Source organism: Belonocnema kinseyi, chromosome 2 (assembly GCF_010883055.1).
Source record: "Belonocnema kinseyi isolate 2016_QV_RU_SX_M_011 chromosome 2, B_treatae_v1, whole genome shotgun sequence".
NCBI lineage: Eukaryota > Metazoa > Arthropoda > Insecta > Hymenoptera > Cynipidae > Belonocnema > Belonocnema kinseyi.
The window spans coordinates 9,562,050-9,583,100 of record NC_046658.1 but is presented as its reverse complement, the minus strand read 5'-3'; the positions used below and the strand labels follow the sequence as shown (position 1 = coordinate 9,583,100).

The 21,051-nt window shown below is 33.9% G+C and overlaps 2 protein-coding genes across 2 annotated transcripts in view; both read left to right on the top strand.

Moving 5' to 3' along the window:
• Window positions 1–21,051, top strand: part of LOC117167456 (glutamine synthetase 2 cytoplasmic-like) — a 168,604-nt gene that overhangs the window by 74,985 nt on the left and 72,568 nt on the right. The window lies entirely within an intron of this gene.
• On the top strand, window positions 18,504–18,989 carry LOC117182420 (tigger transposable element-derived protein 6-like). Its single transcript, XM_033375593.1, has one exon. It carries the CDS (start codon window positions 18,504–18,506, stop codon window positions 18,987–18,989), a length of 486 nt encoding a protein of 161 aa, XP_033231484.1.

Here is a 21,051-nt window from a genome sequence, read left to right as displayed (position 1 = left end):
AAACACATATCCTGAATTCATACAGCGTAATGAAGCGCAAATTGTCAAAAATGACAGCAATTCTATCTGTTGAAAATGTAAAACTTCTGCCGCGTTTTACATGGATTAAATAAAGGTTCAACGATCGATAGACCGGTCAAGCACTTCATATTTAAGAGGCTGTAAACATCCTTCTTTTCCCTTAACTTCCAAAGACCTACGAACTCACGGCAATCCATCTCATAAATCCTTAATGTACTCATCAATACCCATGAATTCCAAACCACACTGAGAGAAATCGGTAGAGATTAATTCACGAACGGCTCCTCGATCTAATAACTAGCTTTTGCAGTGAAAAGACAGCAAGGAATAGAGATACAAGGTCACGCTTTCGTGCGAGAACTGTTTTCTCAGAAGCTTCGACTTGAGAGGGAAGGTGTCGAAGTCAACGAGAAATAAAATCGAGCGCGATTTATATTTGCGTGGCTATTTATATCCGGTAACTATAACAGTGATCCAACGATCCAAACAGTTATGGCACGTAAACAGCTCACTAATTCCAACCAGTCAACTACTTTTGAAGCACATCAATGCCAAAAAAATTCAGATGCATTTTGCTATATATGTGGAAAATTTGATGCGCCAGTAAATCGTAGATCGTTTAGTGATGACCTCATATCAATGTATGAAGACTATTTTGGTATAAAAGTCCAAAACCAAACTGAAAACTGGGTTCCTCATAACGTTTGTGGTGCATGTTTTCAGTCACTTACTCGTCACAAAAGTAATGAAGGCAATAAGAAAACACTCAAAATTAGAAAACCAATGATATGGAGGCAACCTTTGCGAGAGGAACACTGCTAGTTCTGTATGACCAATCTTAATGCAATAAATAGAAAAAATAAAGGTTGTGTCAAATATGCTGATGTATCTAGCGTCACAAAACCAGTGGAAGATAACGATACTTCAAAAACCTTCAGGAAATTGTCAGTGAGCAGAGAGACGACTCATACGGTTGAAAACGATGACGAAATTGATCGTAACAGTGACGAAAGTATTCTGAAAAATGATAAATATGATGATTATGACGAAGATGGTATTGAATATGATGACGATGAATACAACGATGAAGATGAAGAACAGTACCTTCCACAGGGCGAAAACCGTGGTGCTCCAGAGTTATTTACGTGGGCAGAAATTAATGACTGTGCACGAGATCTAGGACTTGCTAAAGATGGTATGGAATATTTAGCTTCCATTTTCAAGAAAAAAAATTTGTTTGCTGAAAAAATAAAAATAAGTTCTTGTAGGAAGAGAGAAAAATGTTTTAGACAATACTTTAGATCTGAAGTTAATGAAAAGGGAAAATTAGTGTACTGTGATAATATTGATGGGTTGATGGAAAAGATGAAACCTGGTATTTATAAACCAGAAGTTTGGAGACTATTTATTGACGCTTCCATGCGCAGTCTGAAAGCAGTATTACTGCACAATACTAATGTTTATTCTCCAATTCCAGTTGCACATTCTACGGAATTGAAAGAAGACTATAGTACTCTTTAACTTCTTCTGGGAAAAATTAACTACTCAACGCATGAATGGAAGTTGTGTGGAGATCTGACAGTTCTTGGGATTTTATTAGGACTGCGATCAGGGTTTACAAAAACACCCTGTTACTTGTGTTTATGGGACAGTAGAAATCGCATCAAGCATTATAAAAATAAGAAATGGCCAAAAAGAATATCATTTGACGTAGGAAAATTGAACATAATTGAAAAACCTTTCGTCAATCCAAAAGATATTTTAATTCCACCCCTTCATATCAAGCTTGGTCTTATAAAGCAATTTGTCAAAGCTCTTGATATTGACGGTGACTGCTTTCTATACTTGAGCAATCAATTTCCACAACTTTTCGAAGCGAAGTTGAAAGCGGGTGTATTTAATGGACCACAAATACGAAAAATGTTGCGGGATCCGGAATTCATTTAAAAAATGACAGACACTGAAAAGGCTGCCTGGCTCAGTTTTAAGATGATTGTTGAAATTTTTTTAGGCAATCACATAAGTGCACATTACCTAAAAATTGTTTCTGATATGGTTTCAAATTTTTGTGAATTGGGTTGTCTAATGAACTTGAAACTCCATTTTCTTGATTCTCACATTGACGAGTTTCCAAAGAATCTGGGAGATTTTAGTGAAGAACAAGGCGAACGTTTTCACCAAGACATCAAAGAGATAGAGCGTAGACATCAGGGACATTGGGATGTTAATATGATGTCTGACTACTGTTGGTCATTAAAACGAGATCAAGTTTCAAAGGGAACTAAACGGAAGCGACACCCACTCCGTAGATCTTTTGAAAAAAAAAGAGTCCGATATTGTCGAATAAAATCGTGAGAGGCGGGGGGACTCACGCTAATCTAGCACCTCAACGTGAGAGGCAAGGGGAACTCACGCTAATTCAGCACCCCAATCTAGAAAGACGAAGGGACTCATGCTAATATAGCAGCATAACGTGAGAGGCAAGGGGACTCACGCTAATCCAGCACCCCAAAGGGAACAGAATTTACTACGTCCACGCCGTTGTTCCTGGGTAATGCTGAAAGTATCAAAAACTTGTTCCAAAAAAAGTGTTTTATTTTTCTTAGATCCTACAATTTTAGGCAAGGGGAATCATGCTCATGGAACACCCAGATGGGACTATTGGAACCCCAGATTCAGATTGAGCGACCCAAAAGATATAAAGATATGGTTGTAAAGTCGGCCGGACATGAAACTCTTTTAATTTTATACAAAATATACAAGAAAAAACGCTGTTTTCGTCATTTTTACGTCTCTTTTTGAATTTTTTGGCAAACTATGACCTGATTGGGTTATTTGGACCCCGGATTCGAAATCAGCGACCCCAAAAACATATAGATATGGTAGTGTAGTCTACCGGACAGACCACTTTTGTTGTGTGCCTGTGTTATTAATAAGAATTGACTCGATGAATTGTTGGTTGTTATTTTAGTTTGAAATGTTTGACAAGATTTAAATACATAAAAAAACTTTCAACTTTTATGCACTCTATTTTACTGTACACGTATATTATTTTACAAGATAATGGTATATTAAATTTACTACACGTATATAAATATTGCTTTCATTACATTTATAGTAAAATCGCTATAGAAATTGCTAACAGTGAATTCCTAACCTCAAAATATCAAAAAGTTGTTATCGAATTTTACACCACCAATGGACTATGATAACAAAACTTATAACAAATTCCATGCTTCATAGGAATATTACTTAATGTTAATGTTTATATTTATAACAAATAGTAGCTTAAACATTAGCTTGTAATTATAAATATTATAAATATTATAAATATATTATAAATATAAAAATATTAAAAAAACCCTACCGATAGAAATCCCAGAGTATATGCTAAAGATTCTCAAGGCTCTAAGAAGCTCTGAGAAATTCTCTGCAGGCACTCAGGTAGATATATTTAATGGTCCAGATAGCTCGTTTAAATGTTTTGAAGGCTGTAAAAAGTCCTTTCCGAAATTAAAATAAAAATACGATCATAAAGAAAAACCAGAGAGGCTTAAATTGAAGTAAGAATTCGATTACAAATAAAAAGCAGAGGCCCTGTATTGCGGTGGTACGGGTGGCAAGGTGGTGGTAAAGGAGAAGCGTTGATTCGTATTATCGACTTTGAATTTCGATTCGATTATTATTGCCAACAGTGATCCAAAAATACTTGAGCATGCTTGAACTGTGCGGCGCTCATTGGGTCTAGTTCGCGTACGTATTTAAAAATCAAGTACGGACGCGCACCGTAGCCAATGAAAATCACTAAAATCCAAGCAAGCGCAGATCAAGATAGCTCCGTTTGGATAATTAATATCAAGAAAATACGTGTAACGTTCCATTACTGCCTAACTCACGGTGACTCACGAGTGTCCCATCGCACGCGTGTAGCTATCAAAGAACGAGCAATCTTAACCATTTTTTTTATATTTTCCAATGCAGACTAATCCACTGACGCCTCGTGTCACACGCATATAGCAATGACATCGAGTATTGTGACAATCGAAATCGACAATATTGTTTAGAGATTTTATATTAAGGATAAGGAATAATTCAATCTTCGTAAACAAACCCACTGTAGCCAGCGAGCAAACATCCGAGCGTATAGAGCACGAAGGAATAATGAGACCCAACTGCCAGTAGCAAGCCATCTGAAACTGGAAATAGAAACATCACCGTAAGTGATACGCACATTACAGGAAGATCTTAGATTTGAGTGCGCAAGTGCGCAGTTGTCCTCTTCCTATACATGGAAAAGTGTGCGAGTCAGAAAGTTTGTCAAATTGACGTAAGTTAGAGTTTGTGTTCTTTTGTTGATCATCATACGAAAGATACACAAAATAAATATATAAACAGTATTTTCGGTACTTGTTTAAAATGTGTGAACAGATTTTGAGAAGAAAACGTATAGGTGAGTACCTTTTAAATTTGTAATATGATAAATAGGCTAAAGATTCTCAAGGCTCTGAAAAGCTCTGAGAAATTCTCCGCAGGCCCTCAGGTAGGTTTATTTAAACTTTAAAGGTTCAGTTCGCTCGTTTAAATGTTTTAAAGGCTTTAAAATGTCCTTTCCGAAATGTATTTGCCTTCTTCGGCGTGTAACTTCGTTCACAACCCGAAACTTGACACGTCATGGCTGAGAACACATTTCTGACACTTGCATCAAAACAAACAAACAGAACCTCTCAACTTATAGCGTACTCGTTTATCCTGCACTGGCGTAGGGCAAGAGCACTCCGACCGCTCCGTCTTACTTCTTCTTACGTCTTCCTTCCCACTCCGATCTGCGTCGGTGCAGATAGGAGTGCACCAGCGCAGGATAACCGAATACGCTATTACGTCAATTTGACAAACTTTCTCACTCGCACACTTTTCCATGTATAGGAAGAGGACAACTGCGCACTCAAATCTAAGATCTTCCTGTAATGTGCGTATAACTTACGGTAATGTTTCTATTGTTAAGTGGGGGAACGGACTTAGGTCTCCTTATTATTCCTTCGTGGTATAGACACATATATATTAAGAAGTACATGAAGTCTATGCAATAGTGTGTGTCCGTACACTTTTCTCCGTCTTTCATTTTGTCATGCGCCAGCATAAAACACAATATCACGTGACCTCCATTTTTCCTATAGTGGTTTAGAAAGATTGCAAGACGTTTGTAACGAAATGTACAACATTCTGTTTCACTTCTTTCAAAGCACTATACTAATTTTCGTTATTTGAATCCAATGAAAAATTTAATACAGCGACTTCGAAATACTATAATTTTTTTATGTGAGAGTCTAAAATTTGTACGATTTATTCCAGTCAGAGATATTAGTCTGCATTTTCAGTCACTATTTGACTGTTTCTAGCCGAACCTCGATTATCATAATATTATTAAACTTAATGACTTCACAATATATCTATTAATTTAAAATTCTTTTATATTATTCAAAAAAATTATATTTTAACATAAACTTTAAATTATTATTCCTGTAACATTGAACAAACCAAATTCTGTTGAAATGTATCGTCAGTAATGTAATGTAACGATTGAAGAATTATAAAAACAAATTTAAATATTATACATGATAATAATTCATTAAAAATAACAGCTTTTATTGAAAGTTAAACGAAAAAGACACAAAATGGAAATAATTATCAGCGATCGATAAAAGTAGAAATCTAGTTTTTTATTTCGATTGATTTTATAGTTTGAAGAAAGATATCGCCATAGAATAAACCACGTCATTCATTAACTTGACCATGTAAGATCCGTCCCCATGCGCTACTAATGGAGGTTACGAGTTTTTATATATAGGATTTCGGAGCATCTTTAACTAATGTTACTCTATAAAACTTAGGGGATTTCAACATAGAAAAAATGGCCATTTTGTTCGTCACATTTATTTACGTATAAGAAATTGAAAACCTGATAAGTGTTGTATTTTCTTCATAGATTGTTGTTGATCTTGTGGTAAAGTTTAAATTTGTTTACGAGATTTTTTATAAGTTTAAAGATATTATTCTGTTATGTATTAGCGATATAATAATTACATCATATAAATTGATGTAAAAAATAGTTTGTGGTTAAATTCATGTATAACGTATTTGATATAATATTGCTTCAATGTTTCGAATAATAATGTAATAAACTGTTATGCAAAATACCAAAAACCGATAAAAAGAAGAAAAGAGAACGAAGCTTTGTACTTTCAAGGTCACTTAAGAAAGTACATGGTTAAAAAAACGCTTTTTAATTTTCAATTACAAGGATAACCAGCAGGCAAGTATGGCTAGTATATATATATAAAATAAATATACTTTGTAATAAAAATGAAGATTAACCAACAAACTAGAACCTTAATTTTGTATTCAAAGAATATTTTGTTGAGTAAAAATTTATTTGAAACAAATTATCTATAACTCTTTCAAGTTATTGAGTACAAAAATTGTAAACAAATATTTTATTACGTTACTAATAAATTGATTTTTTGTGCACAAAGAATATTGCTATAGAAATTCAGTAATTTTAACTTCAGTTTTTATTAACTGTTTTGTAATAATATTTAAAGTAATTTAAAGTTTGCAACAGAGCTGTCACTATTTTTTTCTTTTTTTTAATAAGGGAAAACTATAATTTCATTTTATTTCTGATGCAGTAAATGAGGCATAAAACTCGAGTCACCCGCGCACACACCCTTTGGTTTGCTTTAATATAAATTAATGTTTGCAAAGTCACAAAAACGTATACATGTAATAAATGGTCTGTTAACCCTTATTGCGCTGTAAAGTAAGATTGTGCTTCATGAAAATGGAATAACTTATATTTAAACATTATGTTATAGGTAAATGATATATATATATATAAGCGCGTGCCTTGGGGTGTGTGTCAGTGAACTGACTAGCCATACTTGCCTGCTTGTTGCCTTTAAAATCAAAGATTAAAAAACGTTTTTTTTCATTTATGTAATTTCTTTAGTATATATGAAATTACGAAGCTTCATTCTCTTTCTATTCTTTCAATTGGTATTTGGTTTTGTATAAATACGAAATATATTATTATTTTAAGTATTGAAACAATAATATACCAAACAACGAAATACATCAATTTAACCGCAAACTATTTTGCACATCAAATTAATACAAGTAACGCCATCTTTTAATATATCAAAGGAGTGATTTTTTCTATCTACAACGACAGAATACTTATACAAACTGAAAATCCATTACCCACGCTCCTACTCGCTCTCTGAATCGCGAGCCTTTTTCATCAAGCGCGACTCTCATTGGCGGGAGCTTTGTCGTTTGGGCCTTTTATCATGTAAACTTTAATAACGCAGATTAAATTTTCCAAATGTATAGTAAAGATTTTCAAAAGTAATCATTAATGCATGTGGTGCAATTATTGAAAACTATTCTGTCACGCATTCAAGAAAAATTAGATAAAGTTCCATGCTTGTTAAGTAATGTTTACAAATGTAAAGTCCAGCGAACTTTAAATTATGCAACGACAATAATTCCCTCAAAATCGGTTACACAATGATATATTTCGGTTATTCTTTCTAGGTAAAAATTTATTATTTACGCAAAGGTTTGGTAAAGCTTTCAATGGATTCTAGAGAAAAATTAATTTTGGTCATGTTATATTCAGTTTGTCCACTGTGAGCGAGCTTTTCATTTTTGCTACGTTAGACTTTATTTGACAGTTTGGTAAACCAATAGTCACGCAGTATCTTACTATCTTCCATCGCCTCCCTAATCTTTCACAACGTTCAAGTTTGCCACAGATATGGATTAGAAAGTTGTGTCATTAATTTAAAAAAAAATTAAGAGTCCTATCAAAAATGTAAAAACACCTCTAGATTCGTCTCGAAAATATATCGGTGTGAATTTTTTTTATTTAAAAAATTTGTTAAACAATTAAGCCATTTGTTATCTTTCTGCAATTGCTACTAACAAAGTATGCATCGGATCGAGAAACAAAGTGCACCATTACATTCCCTTTGAAAATATCTAGATGTTCATTTTTGTCGTTTTTTTAAACCCGTTTTTTAAACAATTAGCGAATTTGTTGTTCAGCGTACTGTTGCTCCGTGCCCGTAGATATGAATTTAAAAGTTGTATAATTAATTAAAAAAAACTAAGAGTCTACAGTTCGCTGAACAAAAATGCGCTAATTGTTTAAGAAACGGGTATAAAAAAAAAAAAAATGCGCATCTAGATATTTTCGAGTGAAATGAAATCGTGCACTAGATTTTTCGATCCGATGCATACTTTGTTTATAGCAATTGCAGAAAGATAACCAATAGTGTAACTTTTTAACAAATTGTTTAAACAAAAAAATAGACAATGCACCAAGATATTTCCGAGACCAATCCAGAGATGTTTTTACTTTTTTGTTATGAATCTTAGTTTTTTTTTAATTAATTACACAACTTCAAATCCATATCTACGGGCACAGAGCAACAGTGCGCTGAACAAAAAATGCGGCAATTGTTTAAAAAATGGGTTTAAAAAAAGAAAAAAATGCACACCTACATATTTTCTAGAGGAATGTGGGTTTTGTTTTGCTAGAGGTTTCCCTACTAAATTTTTAGATTTTTCTTCCGTTAAGTAGGATGCAAAAATTGTTTTCCGCGTATTTAGTAGGAAAACTGGGTTTAATTAATTTATAAGGAAATTTATTATTTGTAAGAAATGAAAAATATGATTCAGTAAAATAAATTCTTTACATTCCCGAAACCTAATATCCTCGTGATCATCACTTTTTCGTCAAATTTTTAAAACTATTCTAGATATCGAAAAAAAAATTCAGCATGAATTGTCAATATGTGTGTAAACTCCTCAGTGAAATACGTAATAATTAGTTGGATCGATAAGTCTGCAGAGGTGAGCATAGGTAATAAATTTAATTTTTGACAATAACTTAACAATTATAAATTTTGTATTGAAGAGAATAAAATATATTTCCGTAAAATCTTACAGAAAATGTAGTATCGGCGAAGACCAATGAATCTAGCCACTCCTTCGATTTACAATTCAAATGGTAACATCAAAATTTTAGTTGAATAATACGGTACCATTTAATTGAATTTAAAAGTAAATCAATTTAATTAGTTATTAGCAAAAATTATTCAGCCAAATTAATTAAATTTTTTATAATTTTCAAATTGGTACTTACTCAATTTGGAAGAATTAGAATTTAAAACTTTACTTATTACCTTAAAAATCATTCAGATTTAAGAATTTTTATTTATATATCTTGAAAATTAAATTTTATGATGAGTACCTAAAATTGAATTATGTAAAAAAAACATTTGATACTACATGATAAATAGCACATATTAAAAATTAAAGTATCTTCCATTGCAAATCTTGAATAAAGACTTATTTCAAGAAGAGACATTCCAAATTTTCTCAAGTCATGTGTGTTATTTATATTTCCATATACATAAGTTTTAATGCAATATAATTGATAAATCATGTAAAGCGTATTAGCTTGCATATTCGATTTAATTCTTATAAGTCTAACCTAATTTAATTTAAAAGATTTTACATAAACTTAATTCTTAGGTTTTTAATGCTTAATTTTAATGGCTTCAATATTATACATCAAAAAGATTTTTAAAAAAGTAGACGATGCGAACATTTAAAACATTAAAATTGAAATAATTTAGGGTTTCAAGGTTAGAAAATTTTTAATAAAAAATTATCCAATGTTTTTATTTACTTCTCATAAATTTAAAACCCCGCTCATCAATTAAATGTTACAATAAAAAATTTTGCTGAAACTTTCCCCAGATATTTTTTGCACGGTCCTTACGTACTCGTACTTCAACTTTATAGTCAAGATTTTTTCCGGTATCTCAACCGTTACGTTAGCTGTGAAGCTTACGTCGTAGGCGATAGAACGCGTTGAACGTCGGTTAGATGGTTCGAAACCCATCGCAGCGTTTTCAATTTTTAATAGCGTTAATATTATCAAAACCTGCGAGTGTATCGTATGTAATATATTGTAATTTTATGTAATTGTTTAAGCTAAATTGTGCATGTGAATGTGTACGACATTGTATTCTGATTGGCTGTGACTGACTAATGTGTATATATATAGGTTGTATTATGTTGATTGCGTATAAGTTCTTTTTTATTCACAAAAGTTTACGGTTTACCAAACTGGTAGTTAAAGTTTCTCGCGCGTCAGTGATTCCCTCGTGACTTTCCTGTAAACCCTCTTATATTTACTACCGCGTCCTCGACCGCGTTTTACCCAACTTTCTATTAATCTTTATCTAATGTTTTATATATTTTATAATTATGTCTATCAAAATGTTAACTAACAAGTATAGTATTAATTAAAGTTCAATTCCATAGACATTAGTATTAATTAGTCATACTTTCATGTTTGTGAATGAGGTATTACCGAATTTCGTTTTTCCAAACTAGAAATGAAACTTTATCAAAGTCTCCATATGCCTGTGTCCCCAGTCTTGAAATAAAATGTTTTAACCCTAGGAATCCAAACACCGTTTCTAAGCCACAAGTAATACACTAATTTGACCTCCCAATAATACGAGCAAATCAACTGTGGCCGAAAGCAGATCTATCGAAATGAAGTAGGTTATGTAGGTGCATCAAGGTGACTTATGACAATCCGACTACTGTATCCAGAATCAGACCGACCGCTTTATTGCGGTCGTATCGACCAATCTGCCACAATTTATTCGGTTGTCGTACCATAGTTTGGCCAGAATTAGGCCGACGGTCGGCTTTTCGCTCGCCGCCTTCGTCCGTCGCCAACGTCGGTACGACCATAGCAGCTTGAAAACATCTTATTCGGCCCATCTCTGGTTACCGTAGATCGGTCACCATAGCAGGACCGACTTTGGGCCGATGGTCAAGCTCTGGCATCCGAACGAATTTCGCACTTGAGTTTTGATCAAACCACAATTTACTAGAGTTATAGCATTTACAAAGTTCTAAACAACACACGAAAATGCAAATTTTAAGCCAAATAACGCACGATATGAAAAATGCCAAGAGAAGAAAAATGCTGATTTTCGAATGCCCGATAAGATTATCGTAACAACTTTTTTAATTTTCTTCAAAAATAAAAGATTCAAATTTTCACAAAATCAAAAAATAATGGAAAATAAAAAATTACATTTTCCTGTTGAACTGTGAAAAATAGGTAAAAGGATGTGTAAACAAAAATTGTGCATTAAAAAAAAATCTGCCCGCTGAGTGGGCACATTCTTATCAAAATTTTTGTCTTTTAATTTCATTTTGTCTCCCCTGGCGGATCGAAGGAATCAAATGGAGCCTCTACATTGTACCCGTAAAGACCCGATTGTGTCCTCATTCGGTTCCTTTTTAAAAAACTCGGAAAAAACAGTAAAAGAAAAAAATCGTCCGTGACCTTCTATAGGGAATTTTAACGTAGAATCCGAATTTCAACAATGTAAAAGTTGATTTTTCTGTTTTTTCGAGTTTTTTTAAAAAGGAACCGAATGGGGACCCAATGGGGTCTTTACGGGTACTTTGTAGAGGCTCTATTCAGTTCCTTCGGTCCGCCAGGGTGGTGTGTGCGTTTTCAGCAAATGTACGTTTTTATGTTTTTAATGCTATTTTTCAGAGAAGGTATAAGATTTGTGTGACATTTGAGCTCACCAATTTTTGTCAAATGCCCATGTTTGAGACCCCCTGAAAACGAAAAACAGGTTTTTACGAATGTTTCTGTCGGTCTGTATGTATTTCTGTGTGTTCTTTCGTGGATGGTGATTGCAAAGAGTGTGAAGTTTTCTGCCTGAGCGAAGCGAGGGCTGCGTTCACATGAGTTGCGATAGTTTTATTACATTCCTAGTAATTCATATTGTTTTTCATAGAAAATCTATTGAAAATTCGAGTTCAGGTATCTGTAGAGCCTACCTTTCTACCTACCTGCCTGTGTCCCCAGTCTTGAAATAAAATGTTTTAACCCTAGGAATCCAAACACCGTTTCTAAGCCCCCTCTACATATATCGAAACTCGAATACAAAATGTTTCAACCCTAGGGATGCAAACACCGTGTTTAACCCGCTCTACCGATATCGAAACTCGAAGTTTCAACAGAAGCGCTATAAAAAATAATATGCATTACTAAGAATGTGATACAACGATCGCAACTCGTGTCAAGTAGCCCACGTTTCGCTCGGGCAGCAAACTTCACACTCGTTGCAATCACTATGCTTCATCCCTTGTAATGCAACATGCTTCTGGTGACTCTTTTGTACGATTCTTTGCAAATTTCTAACTTTTTAAAATTATTTAAACAATTTCCACCCAAAAAATTCAGAGTTTGACTATTTTTCAGCGAATAGGCTGAATTTGTTTATGGAATCAACAGATGTCTTGAATCTTTCCAGCGATATTTTTCAAATTTACAAAAATTATTGATTACTAAACAAAATTAGAGCTTAACTATTTTTCAGCGAATAGGTTTGAATTTGTTTACGGAATCAAAAAAAAATGTCTTTACTCTTTTCTGTGACACTTTACATGTTTATGAAAATCATTAATTATTTAAACCATTTTTATGACAAATGCAGAGTTTACAATTTTTAGCGAATAGGCTTAATTTCTTTACGGCAAAAAATAATGTTGTGACTCTTTCCTTTCCTCGACTATTTTTTTGTTAATAGGCTGCATTTGTTTACGGAATCGACAAATAATGTCACAACTCTTTATTACGATACTTTGGAAATTTACAAGAATGAATAAATATTTAAAGAATTTTCATGAAAAAATTAGGAGTTTACGATTTTTTAGTAAATAGGCTAAATTTTTTTACAGAATTTATAAGACTTATTAATTATTTGAACAATTTTTAGAAAAAATGTAGAGTTTACGATTTTTCAGCGAATACCCAGGTGCGAATTGACCGTAGGCCCATGGTCGGGCCAACCGTCGGACGGTCGGTCCAACTTTGTACGCCATTGGTCGGGCCAACCAGCTAAATGATAACGGTCAAACGCCTTTGGCTTCTCCACGTCGGGCCGAAATTTGGTCCCATATATGGGCCATCTATTAAGATGACGCCAGCCCAACCTTCGACAAAAAATAATTGAAAAAAAGTTATTATTTAAATTATTATTATCGATTCTATATTTTTATCATTATTAAATACATAATTAACACATACGGTTATTTACACTTATAATCGCACGCTTTAAAAAACCTTACTCGCCCAGGATTCGAACCCTACCTCAACTACCTAAACTAGTGTATTTTACCGCGCACTCTTACCACTTGGCTATCGAAGCATCTGAAGTTTCGTTATAAAAACTGTAATAAGTAGTTTGACGCTCCCGGTGCTCCTCAATAACAGAAAGATTTTTGAAATCGCCTATACTTCATAGTCACATTAATTAAAAATATTACAATATTATATGATGAAAAATTTATAAACAAATTATTTATTGCAAGAAAGTTTCCTACGATTTTCCATAATTGTACGTTTTTAAAATTTAATGTCAAAAATTTTCGATAAAAACAACGTGATGATTAAGAAATTATTGTTGACATTATTATTTGTTTTGTTTTTTAGCCAAATGAGCAAAATTTAGCAAAATTCCAAATTCATTAATTAATATTATGTTTTTTTTAACAAATTTAATAAACAATTGTATTATTCGGGCATTTATCGGTAGTAAATTTTTTTTTTCAATGCTAGTCCTTTTAATTTGGAATTTTATTACAATTTAAGCACAATTTATAACTACTTGATAGATTTAATGATTTTTCTAAACAAACCTAACTTAAAAATTCATTAATCAGGCATTTGTGGATATGAAAATTCGTTTCGTCGATGTCAACTTTCTAATTATAAACACCAGAATAATTCCAGCAAAATTTACAATTTTTTAAATCATTCTTATTTATTTATGACAAATTTAATAAACAAATTCATTTTTTTCAATTCCAGTCTTTTTCATTGGGATTTTCATAATAAATTCAGCAACATTTATGATTATTTGATGAATTTTCGGATTTTTTAAAACAAATTTAACAAACAAACGCATTAACAAATTGTGAGTTTGGCTATTATTTGACAAAAAGCTTTAATTTTTTCTAAAGAGTCAAATCAGATTTTTTTCGGTGACTGTTTGACATGAGACTTTGCAAATATACAATAATTATTGATGAATCAATCGATTATTATGAATAAATTCAGAGTTTGGCTATTTTGCAGCAAGTATATTTAAGTTGTTTCCACTGGGTTAACATGAGTGTCTTCTCAATAACTGTTTCCCACTATACTAAGGAAAATTAGTACACTGAAAAAAATTGGTCTTGGATCAAGTAAATTTTACTTGGTTAAAGTCAATCGCAGGTACGAATGGGGACGATAGAATATTAACTTGTTTCAAATAAATAAATATTTGCTACCGTATGCTTGGAATACTCGTAAATTTGTTTAATCTGAGAAAATGTATTTTTAGATAGAATAGCACATTTTATCATTCTAAAACTTTATTTTATTACTTCATATAGAGGTGTATTCAAGTGCGAAACATAGTTTACTTCCAAGAAATCATTTCTGACACTCTTCAAGAATTTATTTTCTCAATCTAAGAATATGTAGTATCTGAGCAATAGGCTAGTACCTTAACTTAACGAAATTTGTACTTGAAAAAGAATCTGTTAGACAAGCAATCTGAATTCTAAGCGAGATTTCATAAAAATCCAAAACAATATTTCTCCACGGCAAAAAAATGGTTTTTGAAATTATTGTTATGCAGTATTTATTTTTTAAATTATTAAATATGTAATTCGCACACACAGTTTTCACACACACGGTTACTTTCACATATAATTGTTCGCTTAAACGCTCTGAAAAATCGCACTCGTCGAGGATTCGAACCCTACCTATTCTACCTAAATTCAGCGATGTAGTCGAGGCCTGGCGGAGCCTGGCAGTTCCGCTCCGCTTATTAGTCGCCCAGAAAATGTTTTTAGTTAGTATTAAAACACAACTTTAACACAACAAGCAACATAAAAATGAATATATGGTAAATAGGTGGAGTATAAAGTGTAATATTAAAAGTTTTCGAAACGCAATAAACTATTACTAGATTTCCCGGATTGTAAATTTATCTCGCTCAGAGCCTCAGAGTCTCAGACACTTGAAATAAACGTAACAATGGTCTACAATCTATGCAAGAATGGTCGGTGAACAATTAGTAAAAGACTCGTAAGTAAGCAAGTAAAAATTTCAAACTTCCAAAAATAATTAATTTAGAAATTGGTGACCTCAGAGTCAGATATTCGAAATCTACCATTTTTTCGATTTCTGACATATGTAGTTTGTTTGAAGAAGTTTAAAATTTGAACAGTTTTACTCAAGCAGCAATATTATTGCTCGCCAAATTTGGATATTTTTAAGCTAAATTATATATTCATGTAATTGTAAAAAATTGCTTTTCATTCCATTAAATGGTCCACCGCTTTAAATATTTAATGCTTTACCGCATATGAAAATGTGGTTATTAATGCATTCATCTGCTACTGAAACTCGGTCACATCACGTGAATCACGAAAATAGCCACGATTTTTCAAAGAAGAGAGAAATATGGACAATGAACATGTTTTGACTAATCTTGACTACCTTTACATTTGTCAGTATTTTGATCTCAAATTGTGCAATACATTTTGTTATATATCTTAAGTTTAAGTACATACATTAAAGAGACGACTAATAAGAAATTAAAAAGTTGTGTTTTATTTTAAGCTCATTTATACCCGAAATGTGTGTGTGTGTTCAAAAGTTTCTATGAATGTACCGCCAGGCCACTTTTTTTTAGGACTGCACAACTGCCTAATCTTGTACTCTACTACGCGCTCTAACTTATTTCGGTATCGATTCACGTAGATGTTGATTATAATATTTCAGCTACGGTTAATAAGCAGTTGTAAGGTAAATTATAAGACAAGTTGTAAGAAACAATAAAGAAAAGACAAGAGAAAAAATGCTTTAATAACCTTGGTGAAAAAAACAAACAATTTTCTGCAATACAAAAACCTCGATAAAACGCACAGTTTTCAATTTATCCAATTAGTCTATAATACTTTCTTACTCGGTTTTTAGTGTGAAATAACAGTTTTTCAAAAATATTTTAAAATGTGTGAAACAAAGAATCCAATTTTACTTATTTAAGAAAGGGGTCAATACTATTGATCTTTAAATATTCAAAACATTTTAAAACGAGCCATAAGTATTATATAATAAAGGAAACAAAATTGAAAAATCTGACATGCTAACTCATTCGTTCTAACTGTGCACCACGCAATAAAAACTTTTGGACCATTTTTTAGAAAACTTTGGACTATTTTTGGAAATCGATGAAAATTTTAGTGAATTATTGTTCTCGTGTTAAATTGATAGCGGTAAGTACTTAGATTAAAATAAACCTTTTAGCAGATGGGCAAAAAAAGAACGTTGTGAATGACGTTTATAGGTTTATATTTATTCAACTTCAATCATATGAATTGTATATTATTTGTGCGAATTATCTAAAAGGATTTTATTCAATTATTTTCATGAAGAGAAAAGAGAACCAATTTTTAAAGTATGTGAAGACGCTTGAAAATTTGTTCACGAAAATCCTTTTTTTTATACATTTTTATTATATTTAAACAGTATTCGTAATTTCTTTTGATAGATAAATTGTATTTTTTTATCACTATCAACTTTGGAAGTACCCGGAACTATCAATTTGATGGAACAGTGCATATAAAATCAAAAATCTGGACCTAACCTATAAATAATACTTCACTTTACAATAATATCGGACACATTTTGTCAATGAAAAGAATAAGAACGGCATTTACTTGCACAAAAGGCTCTATTGGGGCCCTAACGAGGGCCCCTAACATTAATTGGGAAATAATAAGGATTCTTGTTACGGGTCTGAACAAATTTCCTTTGACGACCCCTAACAATTTTGCGTAACCAAAATAGTATGGCCCCTAACAATTTGCCCCATGGGGGCCCTAATAAAAATAGGGAAAGCCCATCAGGCCCTCAACAATACCCCATTAAGATTTCTACGCGGGATGCGCTCACCTAAGCAGACATATGCGTCATCAATTGAGTCGCATATCGCTCGCATGTCATGAGTCATTAAGCTAGACGCATATTGCTCGCATATTGTAATTGTTTATGCTCTAAAAACAATAAATGATATAATATTCTTATATTTCCAAAATGAAAAAGCCCATTTTATCGGTCGTGGATAAAGGTTAGTTTCTGGTTGAAAATATTCTTTATTGGCAAAACCTTCAAAGTGAGCCGTTTTAATTCTGTTGGTGTATTCACTCCGAAAGTTCGTTATAAATAGCGAAATCTGAGCTCTCAATACAAAACAATTTCATTTTCCGACAGAATTCTCTTTTTATATTTATAGCGTAGACATTGAAAATCAAATTTGTTGATGTTCATAGAAAAGCAGTACCAGTAAGTCAGCCCCCACTTCGTCATGGCCATCCAATGACAAGTCAATGTGAGATAACATAAAATAGTAAACTGTGAAGATTCAATTCATATTATCTCTGGTAACCGACTGGACGTAGAAATATTTCATTCTAGCCTATAATCGCTTCGGTACAAACGATTCTTCTTAGGATGATAAAAACATTCTTGATAACGAAACCTCAACGACTGCATAATGGGTACAAAACGAAAAAACACTATTGAGTTGACTATTGAAATCAAGAAAGAAGTTTTGGATTTAATCGATAAAGGTGATAGTCAGCCGAAAATCGCTTAATCTTTTTCTGTAGCAATGTTAACAGTTGGAAACATCGGTAAGAACAGGATCGAGATTCTAAGAGCCTGGAATGAAAACTTCTGCAGTGAAGGAAAACGAAAATTACGTAAAACTAAAAATGAAGAGCTCAACAACTTGGTTTTTGAGTTTTTCTGTAAATGTCGTTCTATCGATATTCCAGTCAGTGAACCTATGCTTCCGTCCAAATCTAAAGAAATAGAAGAAAAGCTTGATATAACAAAATTTCAAGCTAGCAACGGTTAGTTGGAGTCCTTCCAAAGAAGACACAAAATTAATTTTCGGATTCTCCGTGGCAAATCAGCAGCTGCGGATTTAGAATTAGCAGCGGACTGGAATTCAAAATTGCCAAATTTATTGAAGAAATACGCTCCTGAAGATCAATTCAACGCTGATGAATTCGCATTACTTTTTCGACAGATGCCAAGAAAAAGCTTGGTGGTCAAAGGAGAAAAATGCGCAGTTGGAAAGCTTGCAAAAGAAAGGTTAATTGTACTTGTCTGCTGCAGATCTACTGGAGAAAAATTGAAGCCATTGATCATCGGAAATGCTGAACGTCCTCGTGTACTCAAGACAAATGGAGTCGATCCAAAAAATCTTTCCGTTACTTGACGTTCCAATAAGAAGGCATGGATGACTGGAAATTCGTTTAAAGAGTGGCTCACCGATTTGAATCAACAAATGGAAAAGTCGATCCGGAAAATTCTGTTACTTGTTGATAATGCCATTAGTCACAATTGTACACAAATATTGAGCCATGTAACAGTGAAATTCCTTCCACCTAATCTAACATCGGAAGTTCAACCGCTGGATCAAGGAATAATACGAGCTGTTAAAGCTCGTTGTCGTAAAAAAATGCTACAACATCTTATTACTGTTGCTGAAGACTGCAGTACACGATCTCAATTTCTCAAATCAATTTCAGCCTTGCATGCCTGGCAGGAAATTTCACCAAAAACAATTAGCAAATGCTTTGAACGCTCAAGTTTCAAAGAAAGAACAGAGGGAATCGATGAAGACGAAGATGTAGGCTTGGCTGAGGTGACAAATTCTTTTTCACCTGAAATTCAAAATGACGTACTCTCAGTTGATGAGATATTAACGCCGGTGCTGAGTTGATTTTTCATGAAGAAATACCTACTGCACCTGACGAAATTTTACTATCAATTTTGCAGAGAAAAGAGCACACTAATGCCAGACTTCAAACCGGGCGATTTAAGAAAAGCAAACGTTAGCTCACAAGACATTGACTGATCCTTCACATTTCTGTGGAAGATACCGTGCATTCTCTTATCGAGGAGCTGTTGACGAAAGTTTTTCTTCTGTTCTTTCTTAATCCGGGCTTTCAGGAGTGAGTACTCGAGATAGATAAGATTTGATGCATTTTGCTGACCCCTAATACTGAATTTGAGTCCGAGTGTTTCAGCAGCCTCCTCCGCTGCTTTGTACAGAAACGCTCCTTTGCCCACTTCTTCGTGATTCCTGACCATTTTAAGAAGAGGATCTCTTCCATTTGCAACTCGCGGAACGGAAGACTTAAGATGCATGCTTTTGTTCATGTGCATAACTTTTCTTAACCCGATATCAAGGAATCTGAGCTCGGTCTTCGTCCATGGAACTACTCCAAATGAATAGAGTACTACCGGGACGGCAAGCATGTTCGTTGAAGATACTTCGTTCCTCGCCAACAGTTCAGAAGACTAAATCTGCTGGATGAGACGTTTGTATCTGCTTCGGAGAATATCCTTTATAGATGTCACATCTTGAATGCGGCTCAGTGGCACACCCAAGTATGTATAAGTATTTCCAGCGCAAAGGTGTCGTATAACGCTTCTATCAACGAGCTCAGGATCTTCAGGGATGCCATTAAGATTTCCTCGTTTCAAATACACCTTGGTGCATTTGTCTAACCCAAATTCCATTCCAATTTCCTTAGTATATCGTTCGATAATCCCTAGAGCTAGATGTAGTTGCTCTTTGTGTTTATCATAAATCTTAAGGTCGTCCATGTAAAATAAATGAGTGACCTTGTATTTTCGATCTGCAGGTTTGCCGCACAAGTACCCGTCAGAATGGCGAAGTGCTAGAGATAGTGGCAATAATGTAAGGCAAAAGAGGAGTGGCCTCATGGTGTCGCCCTGAAAGACAGTAAGATAGTAAATCTGGTTTTCCAAAGCGGCATCAATCTCTCTATGCACCTAACTATTTGCGGATGAACCTTTAAGATTTCCAAAAGACAGATGATAAGTCTATGGGAGGTCGAATCGAAAGCTTTCCGATAATCAATCCAGGCTATCGATAGGTCACGCTGGTAGAATGCTGCTTCTTTGCACATTTCTTGCCACACAGGTTCAATTGTCCGAACAATCCGTTCATTTAGGATAGCTGTCAATATCTTATAAAGTGTGTTCAGACAAGTGATTGGTCTGTAATTCTTCGGATCAGATAAGTTGCCTATTTTCGGCAGGAGTATTGTGCGCCCTTCCACCAACCACTCCGGAATCGGCTCTTCCGACTTTAAATATGAGGTGAAAATACGGGCCAAATGCTGATAGGTTGAAGAAAACTTCTTCCACCAGAAGGTTTTGATACAATCTGGTCCCGGGTTATGAGGGCATCATATAACTCCTTGAAGCTATTTATATTTTCTAAGTCTTCGTCCAGTCTATGCGGCACTTCGTAGACTCCTCTCCAAAATACTTCGACCTCCTCTGTTTTGGGTGGGTGTTCGACAGTAACTGGAGGGTCTTGAAAGAGTCGAGATGGGTCAGAGAGAAACTGTTGATTTTCTCTGACCCACCTCTCCCTCCGCTCTAGACTTCTCGCGTCAGATAGTATCCGTATTCTCTCAACAATATGCTGCCTGATGATCAGCAGCTTTGACTTGTTAAGTGTGTGATAACGGGTCCGGAGTTCGCGCGCGAACTTTGGAACCTTGGCGGTAAAATTCCTTCCAGATGTGATGTAGTTAATCGCACACTGAATGCGGGATGAGTACTGTCTTGCCCAGCCTATCTTTATGGCAAGTTGATGCATTCGTCTTTTGGTCTTATGATCAACCATTGGTTTTGTTTTACGCTTCGCATCGGCCAAAGCTCTCGCTGCATTAAACACACAATAATTGATAGCCCAGAGGTCGGATTCTCCGGAAAAATGTCCACGAAGCTCGTCATCCATTTCA